Raw genomic sequence first — 26,857 nt, 5'->3', positions numbered from 1 at the left:
CCACATGTATTGAAAAATAAAATTGGGGTTAATGTGATGACCTTAGGCTGTTTCTTAATAGCTTGGTAACTTTAAGACATTTTCATTAGGACAACATCCTACAGTAAAGTACTTACAGAACATTGTCATTTACTACAGGGCCTTTAATCATAATGAAACGTTCACTACATGGGATTTGCAGTCAAGTCTTCAAAATATGTAATTGGTTGTATTTGAAATTGCTATTCAAATATTTTGGTAAACTATACTGTCCACATGCTGCAAATTAATACTATGATAAGATGTTCATAAATATTAGAAAATAGTTTATTCTTTGTATGTATTAATTTATTTTGCTTGAGAAGGCCTGTATATTGCTTTAATATTGCCTTCAATTTACTGCAGTTGGTTTACACAAAAAGAGACCATTAAAATGTAAGGAGTTTTGAGTAAATATTTGATGCGTCATCTCACTTGCCTGTTGTTTGACAATTGTGTTTTGTCAGTTCTTAAAAATTCACAAGTGAATAGCATACTGTATACTAGTAATTGAAATGTTACTGTACACTAGTTGCTTATATTAAAACAGATATGATCACAGAAAAATATGTTTAATAAGTATACAAATGTAAAAAAAAAATTGAATTTTGAATTATTTTAATTTTCTAACCATTACAGGCATTTTTTTCTCATTATTTTCAATGTTTGTGTATTCATATTTGTTTGTCATGTTCTGAATATTGCATGGGTTTAAGATGCACCCCTAGTGGCTAATTTGTCTTTTTAATACAAAAAAGGGTGTCATTGCAAATTCAGTAAGTAAAACAGATTTTGTTGGTCACTGCTTCAAAATAGATTTTATTTATCATTGGTAGATCAAATTTTTTTCTAAAATCCCTGCAAATGCCTAGTTTATCTTTCACTTTTTGCATAATGTACATTACTTAATAGTTTGTATGTATGTATGTATGTATGTATGTATGTATGTATGTATGTATGTATGTATGTATGAGTGTATGTATGTATGAGTGTATGTATGTATGTATGTATGTATGTATGTATGTATTATTATTATTATTAGGGGTCCAAACAACAAAGTTGCTGGATCCCTATTGTAATTGTTAGGATTATTATTATTTTTGTATTTATTTATTTTTATTATTATTATTCCAGCAAAATTTTCAAATGTTTGTAAAATCAACACGTTTGCACGAAATATCACGAAACTTGGTACGGTGGTAGAGGCCAATGGGAAGTTGTGTCAGAGCGAAAACAAAGGTCATAGGTCACACGGTGTGGCAGCCATATTGGATTTTTCACAAAAATTGGCCAATTTAAAAAAAATCTTCTTGTCTAAAACCGCTTATGGTACAGATGTGAAACTTGGGACACATACTACTCTTAGGCCCTATATTTAGACTTGTTCAACACAAGTTGATTGGTCATATGGTTTGGCTGCCATATTGGATTTGTCAAAAATATTCAACGTCTTTTTCTCTGAAACAGTTATGTCGATTTAAGCGAAACTTTGCATACATAGCCTTGGCAAGGTTGTCTGTCAGTTTTATTCCAAGCATGTCGGGAGCCAATCAAATTTGAGCTATGGTCAATTTGCACATATTTGCACATATTACCTTGCTAATATATATATACACACACACACACACACACACACACACACACACACACACACACACACACATATATATATATATACATATATCAAATGCAAAACTTGTTTATAAGTAATTTACAGTGCAGATAGGGTAATGGTTACTATGAAGCACATCTACCAACCCATATATGTTTGTATGGTACAATATGCTAAACAGCTTAGTAGAAGCCAATGGGCTACTATGCCACAAGTGAAATACGGTCATAGGATGCATGGTCTGGCGCTTGAACCCCGGTCATTGCTGCTTGCAGCTATATTTATTATTATTATTATTATTATTATTATTATTATTATTATTATTATTATTATTATTTAATACAGATCCTCAAAGAGCACCCAACCCAGCCACTGTCTTTTACATTTGTGCCAGTTGTCAGAAAGTTGCCGACTCACGCCTATGTACACATTGGAAAATGTGGACAACCCAAATGCAAGCCAAATGAGGTATGGTACATCTTACTCATTAATTATGATTGCAGCATGCATAATCCATGTAAACAAGTATTGGGACTGTTTTGAAGAGTGGTGTATTGAATATCACGCAAAAAAGCTATTTTATCAATATGGAGATTGTTTAGCTAATCCATACATTATCCTGTCAGGGAAACTGGAATGGGGCATCACAGATAGAAGTTTCACAGATAGAAGTTTGAGTACATCTTTGATCAATATATATAACATATAAATGTTGTATGTTGTTTTTAAGTTACAGTTAATTACATTTAATTCTGAAATCAGGTATGTATGACTATTAAGTGTTTTATCTTGGACCACACTTTGTTGGCTCACCAAAATGTAGAGATAAAAAATCTATGAGATTACCAGATGGTATAGCTTATTGAAGTGATTTGTTACAATACTCAACTCACAGCATTTAGGATCACAAGAGGAGATGGCATCTGACATGCTGCAACACGGCATTTTCAAAGCAGAAATTGTGTTCATTGGTGATTCAGAAGATGAAGGAGAAGATGCCCCTGCACATCATCACTGTCTTGAGCAAACAAATGACACTGCAAGAATTGAGCCTCAGCTTCAGGTAACATTATATACAATCCAGATATACTTATATTAGTGTTTTCTAGTCTATAATTGGATAGTGTACTCTCTTTAAAATATAACAAAAAATGAAAAAAATAGTAACAGTAATAAAGGGTTAAAGCTTTGCAATTTCCCTAAAAAATATATTTAAAGTAAATATATATATAAATATATTTAAAGTAAATATAAATGGCAGCAATTAACACGATTTTCACAGTAATTTTCATTAACTGTCCTAGACAAGCATAATTCATATCTAGTGCCATATTTTATCTTTCTCCCATCTTTCTTTCCTTCCCAGTTCAAATCTTCTGCCACAACTGACCATTTGAGCCAAGTATCACTTTGTACTCATCCAGTCCCTGTTGATAAAAAGAAAGCAGAGCATCCCACAATTAATGTGCATCACATCCCAGAGTCTACATCAAATAGATCTGATAACAAGCACCAACAGCTAATTCAGTCGTTTAACAATACTTCCCATACCGCTCCAGTCTATTCAAGTCTCTACTGCAGTGAGAGACTGGGTGAAAGAGAAATGGCTGCAAAAACTCCAGATCCCTTAACAAACACTCTCTATTCAGAAAGGCTAATCTCGCCAGCATCTTCAAAAGAATCAATACTGTCTGGAGGTCCAGACAGAGTAAAAAGTTTATCTGCTTTACATTTACTGTCCTCTGAAGGCTCACAGGGTTCACTTTCCAGAACTGCATCTCCTTGCTCTTCAATAAGATCGGGCATGTTCTCTCCAGCTTTGGTCAAAATTGTCCCCCATTCTTTATCATCCAGCTCTAGTCTATTTCAGGCATCACCCCGCTGTTTCTCTCCAACAAGAGATAGTCTCACACCCTCCCCTTTCCAGGTCTCATCAAGTACTACTTTAGTTCGGTCAGGTCCTAGGCGCCCACTAACACAACTCTCTCTACTTACTGCTATTCTTAGAACTGGTCAGCTCCCGCATTCATCAACAGCACACAACTCATTACAAAGACCATTCTCTCCTTCCTGTCCAGCTAGTACTGCTAGTATCTTATCCTCTAACACCTGTTCTGTCACATCCAGCTTAACATCTATCTCTTTTGAGGCCTCTAGACCACAGTCACCAAGTAGTGCAGAGAAGCCTCTTGAGGGGTCTCTTGCTGGAATGCATAGAGCTACTTCAGCATCACTGAAGTATCAAACACCTGCTTCACCCTCCTGTATAACAGAAGCCATGCCTCACTCTCCTCCTGCCCATTCCCCCAAACCAGCTTGTCCCTCACAAGATCTCTTCAAATGTAGTCCTAGGACTCTCTCACCTGTTTCACAAAACTATTCTGCCTTATCTAGAAACAAACCAGTCTCCCCCACAGCACAGCAGACTCTGAAACAGATCAGCAGCAAGGACACTTTATCAACTGTCCGTTATCCCATTGCACCTTCTTCATCCTTTTCTAGACGTGACACTTTGTCCCCTAGGTCCAGTTCCTTAGCCCTCTGCACCTCAGAAAGGCTTGATGCACCTTCCCCAACACCAGTAGTTACTATTTGTCCAGCACTAAGCTGCAATCAGCCTTGCTCTAAGTCTCCTTTGCAAAATAGGATCTCACTTGGCTCATCAACCGAGAGATTTAGTTCCATCTCACTTACCCGTGGGCTTTCTCCACCCCCAAGGCCGAATTCTGTTTCTGCTTCTCCTTCTCCGTGTCCATCTCCTTTCTCTACACAATCCCACTCACAAAGACCCTATTCTTTCAATCCTACTGCATACCGCCTAACACCCTCGCCATCACCACATGGGAACAGTGGCTCTACTCCATCACCTTCTCCGTCTCTGCCCCCAGTACCCTCACCAACCCCAAGATCTGTGACTTCACCCTTTTCTATTGAATGTGAAACTAAAAATCCAAAGGTACAGTGCACAGTTGCACTTGCATGTCACACGGATGTTCCTTTCTCAATTATTATTAAGAATAATTCATGTCACAAATAGAAAAATATCACATTATACCATGCTATTTATAGTCTAGGTAACACCCCATACAGTTGTAACAAGAATAAATATCATTGCAGTATTCCATTTGTTATAAGTCATCTGTTTCAGTTGATTAACAGATTGGTACTGTTAAACTTTGCATATAAATATAATAATAAAAAAATACACATTTCCTATGGTATAACAGAATAATTTGACATAATGTTTCTGTTTTTAAACAATTGTTCATCAATCAGTTGGATTTTCCCATTTGTGTAATATATGTTTTCCCCTTTTGCTGTTCAGTACTATTTTCTTTATTCTTTTTCGTACCTTTTTCACTGCTATAGGAATACAAGATCAAGTCCAGCTACAAGGCATTTGCAGCAATACCCTCAAACATACTGCTCTTGGAGCAGAAGGTTAGTGTTTTACTGCTAAGACAAAAGCTGGTCCATTAGTACATTAGCTTTTACATACAGCATACTTGAGAACATTTCCAATAAGCTACTATAACCTTACCAGTGTCAAGACAGCACTGCAATTCTACATGTCTCCAGATGTTCCTGAACTTTCCAAGTGGTCTGGGATAATTGTGAGATGGTCATTGAGGTTAAGAATACACAGCAACATCTGCAATGGCCCCTGACACAAATTAATGACAACAGAGTCCGTCCTAAATCAGCTATATGGACTTGCTCCAGACTGCTGTACTGATTTAAGTAGGTTTAAAATTTTACTGAAATAGATTTTTATATGTTTGTATCGCAACAGCAACCCCCCCCCCCCAATTAATTATTAAGTGGCAAACTTAAACAATTTTACATCTGATACGTAATTCACAGAATTATTAGTTATCTAAAAAAGCAGTCTTCCTGCCTTTCCCTTCATATAAATACACTATTATGATGAAGTGAAAGGTAATTTCTTATAATTTAGAACTCTTATGTGTATGGCATTTTTTTTTATATAACCAGCATGATACATTCATATCACTTTAGCATCTTTATAAACAAATTGCTTAGTCAGACAAAAGGAATAAACACTGACTCATCTGCTGTGCTGAGAAAGCAGAATTTAGACAAAAATGCTTTATTTTAATATAATATTTCCATTAAAAACCTTTTTTGTTTTAACAAACCAAGTCAAAGCTTTTAAAAATAAATGTGGAATTGGTTGTTTGATATAAAGGTAGTGTTTGTGGTCTACAAATAGTGAGAATCTATTGCCCCTGGTACAAAGTCAAGGTTCAGTGCGCAGAATATGTATCCATCGCTGGTAAGCAACTACTTCACTGCAAGGAGGGCAAATGCAGGCAGCAGGTATTGAACACGGTCATTTCTGTTATAAAAACATTTTACTGCTTCAGCAAACGGATCATAACCCTAACCTTGCCCTTCATAATTTCACGGCTGTTATCCACAACACAAATGCTGCACTGTATGAGTAAATGAGGAGAAGAGGTTTTTTTAAGACTTGTTTCTATTTGTTTTTGAAGGCAATAGACGAGGAGGTTGACAATCCAGTGAGCGTCCCTGTTGAAGATAATATAGTGTCAGAAACTCATGCAGAGGTAGATGTAAAACACTTTTATTTGAACCTTTTTTCTTAAAGAATTTCTCCAGCTTGTCACAAGATAACCCATTTAACTGATTTTTCACTTTTCACAGATATGTTCACCTGCACAGCTTCGCCAACAGTCTGAGGAACTGTATGCCACCATTGATCAAGTCTTAGAGGAACCTATGCCTATGGTAACAATGAACTGCCACAACAATGCATTCATTTTTTTATGATTGTAATTTAATTTTACACCTTAACCTTTTATCCCATACCTACCATCCATATTTTTTTCAGCGACAATCCCATTCTGTTCCAATTTCCCTGCAGAAACTAATGGATTCTGATGCACCAAAAGTATGTAAAGCATGTTATAATCTTCACTTCAAAGCATACCACTCTGTTGACTATCAGTTTGCAATGCCTTTACTGACCCAACCAAATGGTTTTATGTGGCCCATTCTAAAAATAACAGGTCAAGGTGTATTTTAAGTGGAGCTTTTTTTGTTTATCTATAATAACTGCTGTAGTTCACTAACATGCTAAAAGATGTTGATTATGTTTAGGTAATATGTACATTAGTAACCTACTTAAAAACGATTTAAAAGTTATACCACCTGATCTCATATTCAATATGATTCCATATTTATATAAACAATTGCATTGTTATTGACTGGAAAATTAATAATACACATTTTGTTTACTGAACAGAAGAAACATGTTTTGAATATGTTTGAACAGGCCTATAATGCGGTCTTCAGGTCTTCAAGTGATTGAAGCTAACACGATCATTTCATAAATCTTACCTGTTGTGCAATTCCATTTGTTATATTGGTGTAAAATGCTCATTTCTGAAAGAAACCATTTTATAGTAAACATGTGTTTTCATTTTAAAACACTGGAGTGTTGCACCAGATTTTTCCCCTATTGACTGACATGCTTTCAACCAGTAACATGCCTTGGAAGTGAAGCAGTAACAGACTTCCTGAGAGAAAAGCATGGAAACTTAGAAGTTTCTTTAGCCTACTGTAGTACCATATATCATGGCACGGTATGGAAGAATAGTACACAAGATTTATGCACTAATTTTGTGAGCTACAGCCACTTTATACAAACGTATAAAAGTAGCAGATGATTACAGGGATCAGGGAATAATAATCAGTCTTTTTATTTTCTACACAGAATTGTACAACGCTACCACGATCTGCTGGGCGGGAGACTAAATATGTGAGTCCCCACTCCTTGCATGACTACTTTTTGGTTACTGTTGCAGAACACCACATGTCTTTAATATTATATTTAACAATTTACAATTGCCTTTAGTGAAAAAAAAATCCACTCTGCTTTGTGCCATACACTAAATAAGTCCCTCTCAACAAAAGCTGTCAGTTGAAAAGTTTTTATTTTGTATTTGCACAGAAGCACATGCCAAGTGCTGTGAATGTATATCGTGAATAACAATTTCAAAACAAGCATAAAAACTAAATGAAAGTAATTCACACCAGTACAGTGCAGAGGAGGTAGCAACATGAATCACTGATAATGCATTACAGCTACAGTATAAGAGGCTGGCTGCAAATAGCTATTTGATATACTCTGTCACATTGATACATAGCAGGAGCGAAATGTTAAGTGCATTCCAACAACATGACTTAATTGTCAATACGATAATTCTTTGTCACATTGCTCACTCAGCCTATTTATAATTTAATAACACTATTACACGTATGTTCAGGATTCCTCTGTTTAGTTAATAAATAGAAGCTATGCCTTTAAGGACTGTCTTGAGATTCAGGACACGGACATGAGCCAGGTTTCCGGTCAAATGGATATACGTGAGAAAAGTGCTTGTGTCACTTCCTTAGCAACAGACTTAACGACCGTGAGTCTGTTTGTACACAAACAAACAACAAGGCATCCCCTAATTATTATGGCATTACAGTTCTGTTTAGAGATTAATCAAAATTGACAAAAACGTGGTGAAATATCTATAGATTCCGCGCATGTCATCAGTTTTTCTTTTGACGACACCAACTGTATTTTGCTTGGCGCTGTGCAGGCCAGCATGAGGGAAGGAATGTACTAAGTAAAGGTTAGTGTAGTAGGATATGAGACTCATAGTGTTCCACATTTTCTTTTTTTTAATTTTCTGGGAATTTTTCGGAGCTTATTTTTCAAACATTAATCGGGATGAAATTGTTGATATTAATTTATTAATCATTGTAATCATTAATCATTGTAATTATGTGTAAATACATACAAGTTACAGGATACATGTAGCATATTGCACTTTTCCTATTCCAGATGTATATCAATGAAGATGATACATTCAACAAAGTGCAATGTTCATGTCCGTGTGGTCAGCTGAGATGCCATCACATGGCTGCATTAGCTCTACATGCAATGCATCACATATCAAAAACTGATGCAGTGTGTCAGTGGAAGAGAAAAAATATAAATAAAAATATGACACATGAGATGTACCCTGACACTACAAACTTTAAATCTTAAACAGAGAACCAGATAGCAGTGACAGAGACTGGTTCTTAACCCTCCTATTAGGTTTCGGGTCTGTTTGACCCGAATCTAGTTTCCAATTAGCTTAAATGCTATTTTTCTTTTCATTTTCTGTACAATATTTTATCACTTTTCCTAAGTTGGGGTCATGAATTTATACACAGAAAACAGAACCTTTGAGATGTTTATTTTTTTTTAGAACAGGTCATGTTTACAAATAAGATGTTTCGGGTCACTGTGACCCGTGGCATTTATCTATGCAGATTTGTGTACAGGAATAAAACAAACTTTTTAAATGTGTTATTTTATTATTATTATTATTATTATTATTATTATTATTATTATTATTATTATTATTATTATATTTGTATTATTTCTGGAAATGGATGCACCTGTCTGGAGATATTTATAAACAAAAAAACAAACAATACATATCTACAAGACAGAGCCTAATTTTCTCTGTCAGTATTGCAACAGCATCATACTGGTAAAGACATTCCAAAATGAGGAGCTCCCAGGTTGGCAGTCAAATAAGTTTTATCACAGCTCCTGGACGAAAAGAGCATAAAAGAGTAAAACCTTTGCAAATAAAAACATTTAATCAATTTAAGGCTGTTTAAATTAGTTTAAAATTGCATAGGGTCAATACGACCCAAAACATAACAGATATACCTAAATTCTGAACATAATAGGAGCGTTAAGTGAGCTTCAGAAAGCAAGCCCTGTAAATGGCCTTGTAAATGACTCCTTAGAAAAGAAAGTGCATATATGTTAGATTATTATTATATATGAGGGGTGTCAGATTACAGGGGAGGGGTAGCAGGTGAGGTTCATTTAGTTTTCTGTTTGTAGTAAGTTAAATAATAAAAACAAATCTATACACCAATATTTGAATTTGTTTTCAGTATTAGAGATACAATTTCAATATTATTTATTTAAAATTAAGCTAACATTAGTTTGAAATGAATAAGAAAGATAAACTCTGCTGAGATCCTTACTACACTACATTACTACACTATACTTATTAAAGAGCAACATATTTTAAATTACACAATGCATGAGATTTTTATTTTCACAATTTCAATCATATCTGATTATTATTTGATTTTACTGGGTTCTTTTTTTCTCAGGTGATTGATAAGCAAACAGCTTTGAAGCATTTCTCTTGAAAAGTGAAGGATTGTTTTCTCCTTCCACAAAGTGACAGATGCAAAGTCTGGAATTTTTGTTTGGTTCCTTGTCTTGTCGCCTAAATAAGTAAAATAACACACCAGTATTTCATTTTTTTTTCTTTACAACTATACATCATGGAACTTAGATGAGTAGTACCAAAGATAATCTGTTTCATGGGTACCACTTTTGTAGTGTATAGAGAGAGACAGCTAAGAGAGTATATGAAAAACAACAATAAAGTGCAATTACAGTTTACAGTTACAACTGACTCCAGTGTTTTCACTATATCACAATTTGGCTACAAGGATGACTGAATTATCTTTACCTCCGCCTGCACCGTTCCTGCCTGTACCTGGCAAACCCCCAGTTCCATGGTGCCGGTGGTATGAATCTTTCCAAACGCACTTAATAGCCCTGGATCTGCAAGACGTGGCAGCCCCACGGAAACAAGCTATATTCTTACATTGCTTGGGCGCAGAAGGTCAGTGCATCTTTTCAACTCTAGAGCCGGCTGATGATACGTTTGAAGCAACTATCATTGTTCTTTCTGGACATTTTGGCACCCGACAGAGTATTCTCATCAATTTGTTTCAGTTTTGCCAGCAAACACAGCGGACGGGTGAGTCAGGTTACCAGTTTGTAGCTTCACTGGGGGAGTTAGTACAGCATTTCAAATTCAGAGCGCTACCTGATGAGCTAATTAGGGACCAGTTGATAGAAAAAACATCATGTGTAACTGAGGAAGTGCTTGTTATTGGAATCAGATGATTTAACATTGGGGAAAGCATTGGATATTGGAAAGTAAGTAGAAGCTGCAGGGGCGTGTAAACTATCAGGCACCTCAACTACACCATCTTTTGACGTTACAGCCCAAGTGCCAGTACAAAAAGTATAGAATAACCCCCAATTAAGTTCCAGGCGCTGCTCTAATTGTGGATCACTCAGACATGCAGCCTGGTCCCCTAAGTGTCCTGCAAGAGGCCAGCGCGTAGTAACTGTCAAAAACTGCACCACTTCTCCCATTGGTGCCGTTCAGCGCCCGCCCCACCTGCTACCGCACCCAGCATTGCACCCTCATCACCAGTAACAATTAATTCAGTGTCACAACCAGACACTTCATTCAAAACATGTGGCTGCTATGTGAATGATATCCTGATAACATTTCTGATTGACACAGGCGCCAAGGTCTCGCTCCTAAATAAGGCAACATACGCCAATTTTTTTCACACATTCCTTTGCAACAGTCTCGGGTTACGGCCACACCCAAATTACTGTTCTGGGCATTGTCTGCCTTCCAGTATGGTACAAAGCCCACACTACTGCCCCATCAATATTTTACATCACCTGATGGGATTGGATTTATTTCACAGCCTTAACTTCAAACTGTCTGATTCCTGTGGTACTGATGTCCTACATGTCACGACCACTTGGCACCATATGCCCCCTGCATTGTTTGAAGGCTTGGGGCACATTACTGACTTTGTACACCAAGCAACAGTTGACCCTGCTACACCACCTGTCATCCAGCCCTTACGGAGGGTGCTTCTTTCGCTCCGTGACCAAGTCTCTGCAGAAATGCAGCGCCTTCTGGACACCGACATCATTGAACCCATTAATGCGTCCCCTTGGATTTCAAACCTGGTCCTTACCCTGAAAAAATCTGGGGAGCTGCATCTGTGTTTAGAACTACGTGTTGTCAACAAAGCATTCATAACAAAAAAGATCCCCTGCCAACGGCTGAAGAACTTACCACAAATTTCCAAGGCTCCACTGTTTTCAGGAAACTGGATCTGCTACATGTCCACATTACATTATCTACAAGTGCCACTGGCACCTGTTAGCAGAGACCTCACAGCCTTTGTCACATACATGGGGGTTTTACAAGCGCATGTCATTTGGCAGCTCTGTCCCCAGCTGCTTTAAAAAAAAGAATGTCCCTTACCCTGACCAGCATACCAGGTGTTTCGATCTATTTGGATGACATTGTGGTGTATGGATCTACGCAGTCTCAACACGATACTCGTCTACTACAAGTTTTCCATCAGCTATCTGCCCATCACGTGACTCTCAATACAGAAATGTCTGTTTGGGGTTCCAGAGCTCGAATTTGTGGGGTACAAGATCTCAGGACAAGGCATCACCCCTATCCTGTCTCACGTGGACACCATCCACGCCCTCCCTGACCCACAGTCAGCATCTTTTCTTGGAATGGCCACATATTACCTCAGTACCAGCACCAGCTTACATCCGATCCTACGCTCGCACACTTCAGTCTCACAGTGCCCACAATTGTTACCCGTGATGCCTCGGCAGTTGCCCTGGGCGCTGTGCTGTGCCAGCTACATGATGGCATAGAAAAACCTGTGGCGGAACAAAAGTATTCTGTGGGCGAGAGGGTAGAGCCTTCATGCTGTGGACAGACCACCAAGCTCTCACAGCATTACTTGCCACTAATGGCTCGGGACATAAATTCAAGTGGGTAGACCATTTAAACCAGTACAATTTCACTCTACAATTCATGCCTGGATGTCAGAATGGAGTGGCTGATCTCCTGCCGAGTGCGATAACACCAATGACAACAGTTCAGCAGGTGAAGGACATGGAACCGGACTTAGTGCACTTGCTTCAAGCACCCCTAACAGCCATTGTGTCAATGGAACAGCTACTGAAAGAATCCCAGGAAGATGCAGTGTTCACCACTCTCTGCACTTACATCAGAGGGGGGTGGCCATCTAAAGTGGAAAGGGAGCTGTTACCATCCTGCAGAGTGAGGGAAGAATGATCCTGCTGGGAGGATGTTTGTATTGCCAGGGGCCACTGCACCCTGATTCCAGCAGTTCTTCGAGCACAGGTATTGGGAATGGCACACGAGAGGCATCTTGAAATAGTAACTAAAACAGTGCTGCAGGGACATTGTCTGGTGGCCAAACAATGATCAAAATATTGAGCTGATGGTCAAGGACTACACTGCATGTCTTCTCAGTGGCAAATCTAATCAACCAACTCCTGCCCCTCTGTTTCCGGTAGAGTGACCATCTTCGCCGTGGAAGCATCTCCAAGTAGACCTCTGTGGAGAACTACATGGCACACCAGACCATGCCAGATACCTCCTGGTGGTCTATGACCTGTACTCGAAGTGGTCTGAAGCTCTGCCCCTGGGGTCAATCACCACCCAAGCAGTTATTTGAGGGCTGGATTCATTGTTTGCACGTTGGGGCCTGCCAGATGTCATCACTACAGACAACGGCCCCCAGTTCATCTGTGTACACAGAACATCTGTGTACCATCCTCAGGCTAATGGAAGCGTGGAGCGTCTCAACCAGTCTCTAAAGAATGGCATTCGTGTTTACTTTACCGAAGGTTGGCAGGTTGAAGCAGCCCTTCTGCAAACTCTTCTACACTTCCAAGCCTCTAAGAACACGACTACAGGAGTGTCTCCGGCGTTGCTGATACTGGGAAGAGAACTACAGCTCCCTATCGAGCACCTTTTGTTTTGCAAAGAGTAGACCTGCCCCTTCAGTCACACAAGTGCAAGTATAGGCCATGTTTGACCAGTCCAGAAGAACTAAACCATCGACCCTGAAGGAACGGGGCTGGTCAACTCCTTTACAGATTGTCAGGAAGTTAGGACCGGCCACCAAGTCACCAGAATGTGATGACTGAACCAGAAAATAATACAAAGATAATCTAAACAAGAAAAAAAATCAATACTGGCATAAGAGTATTGTCGAAGACGTTCCTCTCCAAATAAAACATTACCTGTCAAATTTACTGAAATCATGATCATGAAGGTTTTGTGCTTTGTTGTTGGCATTGGTAGCTGCATGCTGACCTTTTGCTAAGGCATGTTTAACATAATCTTCAGGTTTCAACAATACTAGTGGTGGGCCGACTGATCTGATGAACAGAACTGTTGTTGTTAAGAGCACATATTTTTTGACTTTTCATTGTTTGGAGTGTAAAAAGTTTCCTTATTAATTGAAGTCACATCCTAAATTATATTGTTACAGTAGGGTTTTTTTGGAACAATTAAAAAAAAAAAGTTACACAGTTCATCATTTGCATACTGTATAAATCTCACCTTTTTTCACCTTGTTGCACCCTTTCCTCAGATTCTATTCCATACAACGTTATATAACATTTCTCAGTAATGAAAAGAAAGGGAAAAAAACTCCACAAAGCATGACAGAATTTACACTTTCTAGTCTGTGAAAGAATGTAAAATATCACAAACGTGAGAAAGAATGTATGAATCAAAAATTGTAAAATAATGTTATTATAATATTATGTTATTATAATATTTCTATTATATTAAAATATGATATGAAGACATATATTAAAATATTATATGTTTATAAAGTGTGTACTGTAACATCTCAAAGCATCATCTTTTCTTGATTTGTAATAGCAGAAGACTAAAACATAAAAAAATGTAAATACTGAAAACAGCTTGTACTGAATATACATACTAGAAATGAAGACACACATTCCTTTTACAGCTTTCCATTTGATTTATTTGAAAATAGATTAGTTTTTTTTTTAAATACAACAAACACAAAACCACTATATTGAAATGTATTACATCCACTGATTTATTCTTTAGAAGAAAATGCGTACCTTGCTTTATCAATGCTCCTTATAACATGAAAAAATAAATGACAGAATGACCTTTTATTTTAAGCCAACAAGCCTTGAGCTTTTGCAGTGGTTTCCATCACAGTATAAAGAAGGAATTTGATCATCTCTCCTTCTCTGGTTTTAAAGATCATGGCATTCTGGAATTACTTAGAACTTCCTGACAATGCTTCTCCTTCAGTCTACATTAACAAATAGATATTACATATTTATACTATTCTTTGATCTCTGTATGCTGCTGATTTTGAACCACATATGTTTTTATTGTGATGTTTGTAGATTGTTACTGTTTTTTATACATTGCAATTGTTTTTTTTTGTTTATTGTTTTTCATGACCCCCTTGTAAATGAGGCCTTATATATATATATATATATATATTTATTTAATCTCCTGATTAAATAAATATATATATAAATAAATATAGTATTTACATCCTGAAAACATTTAATATCTTGTTGATTCAAAGCAACAATGGAGCGAACTCTGGTGTCACCGTCATGCAACAATGGCATCCAAAGTGTTAAAATGTAAGCAATTACATATTCTGGAAGTTTAAAAAAAATAACCATGGGCTGAATAACACTACTAGAGTTTCTGCGGACAGGCTAAATCATCTGTAGAACATTCTATAAATAATACAACAATAAATCAAAGAGCAAGATTAATTAACGTTTTACTATTATTATTCTAATAGGCCACTTTGAATCTGTTGCCATCTGGTTTTGCTGAGAAACAACTGGTATGTATTACAAACCATGTTTCTTTTAAAATGACATGGAGGGATTTTTAAAAATTGCTTAATTAACTGTACCTGGTCCTACTAAAAGATTACATGTTTAAAGACATTTAACAGGAACAATAATTAACTGCCTTTAGAAAAGTTGCTCAGTCTGTTTCCAAAAACAAGTTATATTAGTTCTGACAGTTAAAGTATCCCATAATCTCTCCTCCCCCTGACTTAAGCCTTTGTCATCTTATCGTCTGTTCAATTTTCCCGTAATGGAGCACCAAATGTCATTTTAAATTATAACCTTGGTAGAGGTGTGGCAATGGCCCCCTTTCATCTCCTAATTAGTCTCCCTGTTAAACCCTGTGGTATGTCTTCTTTCTTTTCGTCTGCGTGGTTTGCTCTGCTACATTCCCTCTACCACCTAAGCAATGGTATTCATCTCTGGAAGGGGACGGTGATTTAGAAATCCCAACAACTGATGTATATTAATAATTCACTGCCATGAGCTGTTTTATTTCAAATGTACCAGATGGTAATGTTTAGTTGTGGGAGGTTTGGTCAAGTGGTTTCCAATTAACATCTGTCACACAACATGCTTAAAATGCTTCTTTTTTCTTTTTTTTAAACAATGATAAACAGACAATAACTCTTGCAAATATGTTCCTGCTTGTAGACCAAGCCTGGAGTTATACGACCGGTGGCTGTTATTCCTAAAGAGAAAGAGAAGTATCAGCCCAATCCATTCAGACAGTACCTTGAAGAGACTTCAGATGCTGAACAGGTGACTTCACAATCAATGTGTTGATTTACTAGCATGAAACACACTAACACTGGCTAAGAAAATGTGATAAAAAAAGTATCATTTCAGTATCACATTGATATATTATTTAATCATCATTTACATTATTTATACAGAAATACTATACATTTAAACAAAGATGTTGCAAATAATAGAAATTATATAAAACTCAATAGAATAGTATACTGTTAGTAAATTATATATATATATATATATATATATATATATATATATATATATATATATATATATATATATATATATAATGAAACAAACACTTTTTTTTTTTTTAATAATTTAAACCTTTTGTGCACATCCAAAAAGGATATGAAAAATCTTATTTCCTCGGAGATCAACAATCAACCACAACAGTACAACAAGCATACTGTACATGCACTGGGCTCTATTTATTTGTCACTATGCTGTTTTAATTTTGCAAGGAAAATGATGCGCACATTTTGTTTGCATGTTTTACTTTTACTATTAAATAAAAAAAAATTAAAAATCAAATTGCACATCCCTTATCCTGGGAAATGTAATGCATAAAAGTAATTTTGCTCTCTTGACATGTATCAAACGTATTATTCCAAACTGTAAAATAAAATGAAATGAAGTTAAAATACAGATTTACAAATGGCACAAAAGCCTTAAAATAAAATGACTGTGTTCCAGTTTAAATTACCATAACAGGCACAAATACGTCATGGGCCTCAGCTTTGAAGACCACTGGGATAAAACAACTATGGTGATGATAAAAAAGGATATAACTCACATAATCCTCATCTTGTCATTTGTTTCATTTCCCATGCTTTTTAAACCTTGCTTAGTTCACCTGAATCATATTTTTGTAATCAATGCTATTTTACCATACATCACATTTTTCTCTACTAACAGAGGCTGTCTCTACCTCCCTCCTTCCTGACTTCTTTTGTCTCTCATCCTACCTTCTATCATCACCTGTGCCAGACCCCTAGGAACATTTCTCTGTCAAAGCCACTCTCATTCTCTAATGTGAAATGTCTCACTCCTGGACCATACATTCACTTGTCTTCTATCACGCCACCTAATTACCAAACTAACCTTCCCCTGAGTCTTGGCTCATTGTACAACAAGGTGAGCTGTTACTATGGTTTCTTTATTTGGATTAATGTACTACTTTCCCCTGTCCTTTTCTTTTTAGTTATGCTTTTCCTCTTTTCTTTATTTTCTACTTTTTTCTGCTAGCAATATACGTGTTGTATCTTCTACAATTCCCTAACATTTAATTCCTTATCTGTTTTAATATCACCTCAGGGCTGCAGTATGAAGATCTGCTACAGTTTAGATTGTTAAAATAACTCCTATTTACTGAACCTTTAGTGAATGCATTGCTTAAGAACTGGCTCATTTACTTGTTGGATGGGAGTGTATTTTTCCTGAAAGGTCAAGTAGCACAAACTATTGATCTATTTTTTTCCTGCCATATATGCAGTTTTACATTGCATATTAATTTGCTTGTTAGGGTGGTGTAGGTTTTTTGATGCTGAGATGCTGACCCTAAAAACAATTACTATAGTATGGGAAAAGCACAGTAAGTTTATTTTAGAATGGGGTTGAGATGTGTTGCTTCGAACTGGGCTGTGATTTCACTGAAGCTATACAGAAGGACCTTGTATGCCCTTTGAGGATTTGAAATAAAAATGAAAAGCACTGGAAAATGTAATAAAAATAGACCAATTTGACAGAAGACAGCATTGGCAGTGTTAGCACAGGACCGTCACAATAATATGGGCAGAATGGTGCCAGATAATGCCATATTTGAGAATCAATTCACATTTGAAAGACACCATTTGAGTTAGGGTGACCACATTGCTCCAGGTTCACCAGACCAGGGCTGGCACCAAATCAAAACTTTGACAATCCGCTAATCGTACTTAACAAAACTGTATTTAATAGAGTTTTCTTTTTATGAGTAGAAGAAATAAGATACTTACAAAAAAAAAAGAAAACGCTATTAAATACAGTTTTGCGATTAGCAGGTTGTCAAAGTTTTGATTTGATCCCAGCCCAGAACAGATTAGGTATGTTTTTATTGTAATAAACCTTAACTGGCCATGTGAACATGGAGGTACAGTATATGGTCACCATAATATCAGTACCTCTATACTGCAGTAATCGGGAATTAAACAGTGTCAGTTAAAGAAGAACTGCGAGTAAACAAACAAACAAAAAAGATGGACTGACTAAGCAAAAAAACTAAAGAAAAATTTGCATTGCCAAAAAAATCTGCTTTTGTGGTGGACCGCTTCTGGATACTTATTTAACCCCTCTGAAAATAAAAGTGCAGTCAGCTATGAACATGAAGCACATCGACAGAATTGGGGGAACATATAAAGGATTCCGTCCTCGGACAGTCACTAATGATGTTCTATATGTGCTGTATCTCCAGATTAGTTTAAATAGGCTATATAATTCAAGCACAATTTAATTTTATTTATGTGTTTATTGTGTGCGTGTATAACCTAAATTATTTTTTTTATACATTGGTGTATTTGCAATATGGGAATGTAACAGGATTATGATATGTAACTCTATGTTCCATGCCAGGAGTCCAACTACATGCAACCTTTCCCCTTATACACAGTTTAAACTATTTTTGCTCTGGTGCCTACAGGCTTACCCACTAGTACATTCAAATGTAATAAATGATGCACTGGGTGTCTTAATGTAGCCTGTTTAATTCATCATATGTATTGTTTTACACGTGTAGTATACTTTACAGGCTTAATCAACAAATCCACAAATTATATAAAAATTTATAAAAATGGTAATTGATTCAAACGTTAATAAATTAGTCTCTCACTGCAAGATAAATATTTATGTGACAAGCTGATCTGATATCTGGACGAAACAGTTGAATTGTGTCGGTTCATGTGGATTATAAACCAGCTGCAAGATTCCTGTAGGATATTGTGTAGCATTTTGGTGTAAGACTCTTTATAATAGGAAATAACATACATTAAAAAAATTCTGTAAAGTTACAGAAAGGGCAGCACTATTTTGAGGGGGGCACATGCCCCCAATGTAATGTCTATGTACATGGAGTACATGCTAATGTACTAAAAGCTGACTCTTATTATAAAAACAGAGTTAAGTATGCCACCATGACTTTTAATGAAAGTACAAAAAAATCCCTACAAACAGAACAAAGAATCTCAAAGCGGATTCATGTTTGAAGAGCCTGGAAACGCTTGTATCCTGTAGCTTCACTCGATAAGTACTTATTAAAACTTCCTGCTTTTTATCTTCATCCCAACAAAGCAAAACAAAGCACCTTAAACTCTTGCGCTGTTTGGTTTACGCTCAAGCCCAAGGGAGTGGATTACGTAGCAACAATGTTACGTAGAATATGCAGGAAGGCAGGCACCTCAAAGATATACACTAATCATAGCATCCGCAGTACCTTAATACAGAAACTGTCCAACACTGGACTGCAAGCGAGTGAAATTATGTCTATCTGACCAGAAATCTTCCGTCACAGAATCTGCGACCCAGATCAATCAGGGCAGGGCAAGATACACCACACACCCAGATGTAGTCTTCATTTGCTGGGCCAACAAGGGTGCGTGAAGGGTTTCCTTTTCCCTCCAGCGGGCTCCCCTTAGCTGACAGCCGGCGTGTAGCATTTGCTGTCCAGGTGCTGGAGCTTCTTAAATCTGCCGTTCCCTCTACCCGCTCCACAGTAGGGGGTGAACTAATTTAAAGGCTGGGCATCTACATCTACACTCCCTAGAGTGGGTCGGCAATGCTGGGTTATGGAAGCCTCTCTTAATATGCCCCTCCAGTCCAAAGCTGAAACACACCACTGGCTCGTTAGGGCTTCACGCCCCAGTGTAAGGTGGTGTGCAGGAGGAGTCCCTCCCTACTCTGGTCAGGTAAGCCATGTTGGTTGTGCAGTTCTTCTCCCATCCTCCTATATTGTCTTCAAGCTTTCGCTGGTTGGCTGCTATCTCTTGGACAATAACTGAGAGATTCAGGCCTGCTCCTGCATTAGCCCATCCTCCGGGGCAGTAGTGGTAGACCGCCCCTGGGCAGGGCTAGCCTCCTTAGTCGCCTGGAGTAACCTTTCCCTGGCTTCCGGATCTTTCATGCCCCTCATAAACTGCTGAGTAACTTATAGTCCCGGACTGGAAAGGGACGGTTCTGATAAATTTTTTCTTCAATGGTGCTCAGCAAAGCTTCTAATTCAAATACAAAACCAAAAAATTGACTCCTTGAATTAACAGAACGCCATCCAGAAGATTGATTACTTACTTTTGTTGAATTTCACATCATTCTAACATAACGTAAGGTAAAAAAAGCATGAGAAAATCTTGCATGGCGATAGATATTTTGTAATTTCAATTGTAATTGCGCAACATTTCGGAGAAGAAACGGGAAAACTGTGAATCTGTTAATTCTACTGCTGATTCTAGCATGTGGTCTTTGTTATTTATAACCCATGCTCTTGACATCCTAAGAAGTGCAGACTTTGTAATTCCTATATGTTTTTGCAGTATAAATCAAAATAGAAAAGTAGCTCAGTATGTTCACATTGATACATGCATCTTTTTAATGCAGTGTCTGGTGCATGATGTAACTAGTGGTATGTCTAATATATAGTATTATTGGAATGCTGTACATATGAAAATATGTAAATAAGTGATTATTAGGATTATTATTTGCTCTTTTGAGTTACCACAATTCTTGCCATTTTTTTTCTTCTTCACATGTAGATAATAACATTACATTTCTGTTGTGTGTACTATCCTTTGAGCAAAGACTGATAAAGTATTTGTAACTTCATCAAGAATGTCTCACTTTATGTTTTCAACACAACTGTAATTAAAACCACTACACAGTGTATCTTAAATGAACATTACTTAGACATATTAGCTACAACAGTTGTTGTAAAACACAGTTTGGTTTAAAACCGGTAAACAGCTTAGGTGTCAGGTAATTTAATTTAGGAAACTGGAACTGCACAGGGACGGTTACAATAATAATTATACAGGCACTGCCCTGCTTAACCTCACACGGTTTTGTGAAGACATTTCACTATTACACTAGAAGACGGTAGTAAAATGTCCTGAACTGTGGTCAAAGCTCCCCCACTTTACCACAATATATGTATATATATATATATGGAGTAGTGGTTAGGACTCTTGACCGGAGGGTCGTGGGTTCAATCCCAAGTGGGGGACACTGCTGCTGTACCCTTGAGCAAGGTACTTTACCTAGATTGCTCTAGTAAAAACCCAACTGTATAAATGGGTAATTGTATGTAAAAATAATGTGATATCTTGTAACAATTGTAAGTCACCCTGGATAAGGGTGTCTGCTAAGAAATAAATAATAATATATATGTCCTCTTAAGGTGTTTGTTTATATTTTTTAACATTACAATGATTATTTGTCCTTTAAAAAAAGTTGAAGAATGGAGGAAACACTATATCTTTTTAATATTACAATTGATTTCAATTAAGAAGTTTTCAGTATGTCAGTTTTTTATGTATTCATTGTATAGTATTTAATCCAGAATGCAATCAGTAGTATACTAATATATGATTTTGATTGCATGCATTACTATTTTCATGTCCTTGTATAGTAATATGAGAATACTGCTTGTTTACAGTAGAATGTTTCATTTTTATCTCCCACTCCCTGTTCTATCCTTGACTTCTACCCTGTGAAGCCCCAACACCCTATAGTGACTATCCATGAAAATGAAGCTCTCAGCTCAAAAGAGGTAATTATTAACTGGTTGTGTAATATGTCCTGTTTGCTTGCAAAGGCTGTAAGCTATAAAACCATGTATACAGTGTGTGAATTTCTGTTTTATTGTATATATCCTCTTTAGAACTCAAGGCCCGATGGTGTGTTTTCTGTTGTGCAATATAATGTATGCCTGAACTGAAGAGGATATATATTTTTGTTCTTTAAGGGGTTAAAGCTAGATCCATAAATCAATAAAATGTACACTTTCTCACATTATCATTAATTGCTTATTGTGATATTGCACTTTATAAGAAGGGATATGATGTGACAACCATGTATTTTAATCCTGAAACATGTCTCCTGTAGAGCAGAAGAGCATCAGAAGTTATTCAAGGTACAATATGTTGCGTCTACAATAAACCAAGCTCTTAATTCCGTGGTGCCATACAGAGTGCAGCCATCAGAAAACAGGGATTGTGATCTTCTGAAGTGTTTGGTCCAGTTTTGGTACTCCAGATCAATTTTGTGATATATGTACCCAGTTCAAATATATGCCCCCAGAATAAATTACATATTGTCTCATTGCTTCCTTATAAACTGCAATATGAATGATAACATATTGAAAATGAGCATTACCATAAACTAAATGATATTCTAACACACATTTTTGCTTTCTCCATAAACTCCTCGTATGACCTAGTTCTGGTCTTCGTTAAAATGGGATCTGTGCTGTTTAGAATCACTGTTTCCACACCTCACATTTCAGAAGCCTTTCTTAAGCGACTTCAGAATAAAACAAATGCTACTACAATGTGTTTTTCTTGAATATTTTAACAACTCAGCTCAATTACACGAATACTTCCATGGAACTTTGACAATGTAATTTTGGTCTCTTATCTATTATAATTTTATTCTGAATGCAAATGCAGTTTTTCTTGCCAGAGAAATCAATACATTTCATAAACCTGGTGTGCAGCATTTTGTTCAGTGTAATGCAGCAGATGTTTTGTAGTGAAATATTATTAAGCAAAAGAAATGATGGCTGATAGTTCTGCTTTCTGTTCTTTTATGTTTGTGACCTTTTCATTTCACAACAAGGAACCAAATTACTCTCACAGTTAGCAGTGAAATTGTGTGGGGAGGCAATACTAGTTATGATTTTGCCCAAGCAGAGTAGCAGTGCCTGCAATCATTAATTTTGGTTGGTGGGCTGATAGCAGCTCAAAACTGGTGGATGTCCCTCCAAAAAACTATGGAAACAGACACAAACAATGCACACCTATTTCTGAGAATTAAAATCAAATTACTTCAGTCAAGAACAAGGTTATTTGCCAAACCTAGAAACGCAAAAAGTTTGAGAATACAGTAGGACAAAAGTATTATTATCCATATCTTTAATCTCTTCTGACATTTCATCCACAGCTTAACACAGTGAAAGGACTCAGCAAAACAGATGCCACTGGATGCCCTGGCATCCCGAAGATGAGGCTCCAAGACAGAGCCGATGACCACAGCCATGGATTACTTCAAATTAGGGAAGAGGAAGAGGAAGAGGAAGAGGAGAAAGATAATTCATCCTTCACAGGTATGATACCATCACCAAGGACCATATCCACTTCTATTAACTCAGCAGCATTTAAAAGTCATAAGAAAGTATCTGAGTGTTTGCTCTAACCCCAAACTGTGTTTAAGCATATATTGCAAAAATGATCGGGTGAAGCAACATGGGTTTATTATTTTCTTTGAAAACAAGGATAAATGTTTTATTTCACTTTTATAATATAGCGCAATACAAGTTCATATTTTAATAACTGCTTTCACCAGTAAACCTTTTAAATACTGCCAAGAACTGTGTGCAGAAAGGCTAATGTGTCAGTAGAACTATTATGTGACATTTTGGTACTGATACTATTGAAGTCTTGCCTACAAATTAAATGGAAATACATTTTTAATAACACTGTTAATAGTACTTTATTTTAGGATGATTTAAAGCAGGGGTTCCCAAAGTGCGGCCCGCGTTTAGTGCGGCCCCCCAAAGCACACCCTCAACCCCCCCTTCTGACCACTTTATTTTTACATTTTCTGAAAATTTTCTGTAAAAAATGGCACATGTAATTTGGGGGAAATTAATAATACTGTAGCGTTTTCGCGCAGTGCACAGGATAGACAAAGACAACACGCCGTTTTCAAGTTCAAGGCTTTTATTTATGAACTTCTTTAAGAGCCCACTGCTCCAGCCACTTGCTCAGCACCTGCAATGAGCGTGCAACGACCAGTTTTATAGCTAAGCCCCGCCCCTTTATGTTAATCGGGTGCCAGAGCGAACAGCTACCCCATTGGTCCCCAGCCGCACACCAGGACCAATGGGCACACACAACAAACAGCCTATGACAGGGGCAGCTCGCACAGCCAGAGACAGAGCGAACCCGCAGCTACAGGTAATACAGACGGGGGGAAAGGAACACAATACAGCGGCAATAACAGACAGTAGAAACAAGAGGGAATACAGTACACAAACACAATACACGGATCGTTACACTACCCCCACCTTAGCCTTTTTGCCCCCAAAAAGTTCACAAGGCTCCATACAGCTTATGACTGAGATCGGCCACCTCCACCCCTGAAACACAGACCCCCTCCCCGCATGTCCGGTTTTCCATCCAGGGCCTTTGGTGGGTGAGCCGACGGGCCGTGCTGTGCGGAAGGCAATCTACTATTCCCTGCTGAGCTGAGTGACTCTCTCGCAGGCGGCGACCCTGGCTCTCTCGCAGGCGGCGGCGGCCCTGGCTCTCTCGCAGGCGGCGGCCCTGGCTCTCTCGCAGGCGGCGGCGGCCCTGGCTCTCTCGCAGGCGGCGGCGGCCCCGGCTCTCTCGCAGGCGGCGGCGGCCCCGGCTCTCTCGCAGGCGGCGACCCTGGATCTCTCGCAGGCGGCGGCGGCCCTGGCTCTCTCGCAGGCGGCGACGGCGGCGGCCCTGGCTCTCTCGCAGACGGCGGCGGCGGCCCTGGCTCTCTCGCAGGCGGCGACCCTGGATCTCTCGCAGGCGGCGGCGGCGGCCCTGGCTCTCTCGCAGGCGGCGACCCTGGCTCTCTCGCAGGCGGCGACCCTGGCTCTCTCGCAGGCGGCGGCGGCGGCCCTGGCTCTCTCGCAGGCGGCGACCCTGGATCTCTCGCAGGCGGCGACCCTGGCTCTCTCGCAGGCGGCGGCGGCGGCCCTGGCGCTCTCTCACGCGGCGGCGGCGGCCCTGGCGCTCTCTCACGCGGCGGCGGCGGCCCTGGCGCTCTCTCACGCGGCGGCGGCGGCCCTGGCGCTCTCTCACGCGGCGGCGGCGGCGGCCCTGGCGCTCTCTCACGCGGCGGCGGCGGCCCTGGCGCTCTCTCACGCGGCGGCGGCGGCCCTGGCTCTCTCGCAGGCGGCGGCGGCGGCGGCCCTGGCGCTCTCTCACGCGGCGGCGGCCCTGGCGCTCTCTCACGCGGCGGCGGCGGCGGCGGCGGCCCTGGCGCTCTCTCACGCGGCGGCGGCCCTGGCTCTCTCGCAGGCGGCGGCGGCCCCGGCTCTCTCGCAGGCGGCGGCGGCCCTGGCTCTCTCGCAGGCGGCGGCGGCGGCCCTGGCTCTCTCGCAGGCGGCGGCGGCGGCCCTGGCTCTCTCGCAGGCGGCGGCGGCGGCCCTGGCTCTCTCGCAGGCGGCGGCGGCGGCCCTGGCTCTCTCGCAGTCTCCTTTGGAGGCGTGGGTTTTTTTTTTTTTTTTTTTTTTTTTTTTTTCCAAGTTCAATGCTTTATTTATGAACTTCTTTAAGAGCCCACTGCTCCAGCCACTTGCTCAGCACCGACCACAATGAGCGTGCAACGCCCCGTTTTATAGCTAAGCCCCGCCCCTTTATGTTAATCGGGTGCCAGAGCGAACAGCTATCCCATTGGTCCCCAGCCGCACACCAGGACCAATGGGCACACACAACAAACAGCCTATGACAGGGGCAGCTCGCACAGCCAGAGACAGAGCGAACCCGCAGCTACAGGTAATACAGACGGGGGAAAGGAACACAATACAGCGGCAATAACAGACAATAGAAACAAGAGGGAATACAGTACACAAAACACAATACACGGATCGTTACAATACATAGCAATCAAAGTTGATAAAAGTTCCCTAACATACATTTTTTACATGTTTTGGATAAAATCTGGACCCTCTCAAGCTAATTTTATTAATTAAATTGTTACGGTAATTATATGTGAACTGTCCCTTTAAAAAAAATAACGGCGCCTATTGTGCACAGTAGATTTACCGCGCTGAAGGAAAAAAAAAACATGGAACCTCGTAAGAAAAAGCGTTCCATCGTTGAGGAGAGGACTTTTCAAGAAAAACTGAGTAGTGCCTACTTCGTTATCAGAAATGGCGAAAAAGCACTGTGCTTGATTTGTAAACAGAAATACCTGGCATGAAAGAGTACAATGTGAAACGTCATTATGAGACAAATCACAATAGTCTTGTGGGCGATCAGCAAAAGAAAAAACTTGAACAGCTACGAAGAGAACTATCCGCTCAATAATCCATTTTCAAAAATGTAAGTAAAGCAAGTGAAGCTGCAACACGAGCTAGCTATGTGGTAGCTCACGAAATCGCAAAGAGAAGCAAGCCATTTAGTGACTTTAGTAGATTTTATTTTATTATTTTAAGAGCAAAACTGTATTCAGCTTCCACTACATCGGGAAAATGCTCGACTTTGTACAGTATTGTAGTTTTGGTGTTCTTGGATCTTTTGTTTGGGAAAGTACTACTGTAGTAACAGCACCCGGCTACAGTTTAAAATTGTAACTGTTCCATTTTGTACAGTGTTTCTGAACACGACTACAGTTAGGCTACAGTACAGTAAGTAGGATGTTACGTAGCAATCGTATGTAATTGCATAAAAAGCGCCAATGTAATGGCAGAGAATTTATGAATAATTAATGTTGCACTTTAAATAGAAATGTGTGATTATTTCGTTGTATTCAGAAAGAATAAATAAATAAAAACATCAAGGTAAAATACAGTAACGTCTGTGTTTTATTTCAGAACA

At 38.9% G+C, this 26,857-nt stretch overlaps 1 protein-coding gene across 5 annotated transcripts in view; it reads left to right on the top strand.

Moving 5' to 3' along the window:
• The window catches only part of LOC117410637 (muscular LMNA-interacting protein-like), a 37,959-nt gene that overhangs the window by 8,550 nt on the left and 2,552 nt on the right, over positions 1-26,857 (top strand). The window contains exons 2-13 of one of the 5 annotated variants that reach the window (XM_059025031.1): positions 1,976-2,098; positions 2,526-2,693; positions 2,997-4,586; positions 5,000-5,071; positions 6,148-6,222; positions 6,320-6,403; positions 6,507-6,566; positions 7,392-7,436; positions 15,230-15,274; positions 15,939-16,046; positions 21,778-21,831; positions 23,223-23,385. In XM_059025031.1, coding sequence (XP_058881014.1) covers positions 1,976-2,098; positions 2,526-2,693; positions 2,997-4,586; positions 5,000-5,071; positions 6,148-6,222; positions 6,320-6,403; positions 6,507-6,566; positions 7,392-7,436; positions 15,230-15,274; positions 15,939-16,046; positions 21,778-21,831; positions 23,223-23,385 — 2,587 coding nt within the window. The other 4 variants (XM_059025033.1, XM_059025032.1, XR_009328841.1 and 1 more) reach the window with 4 other exon arrangements.

Source organism: Acipenser ruthenus, chromosome 6 (assembly GCF_902713425.1).
Source record: "Acipenser ruthenus chromosome 6, fAciRut3.2 maternal haplotype, whole genome shotgun sequence".
NCBI classification, from domain to species: domain Eukaryota; kingdom Metazoa; phylum Chordata; class Actinopteri; order Acipenseriformes; family Acipenseridae; genus Acipenser; species Acipenser ruthenus.
This window is presented reverse-complemented; position numbering and strand designations above follow the sequence as displayed.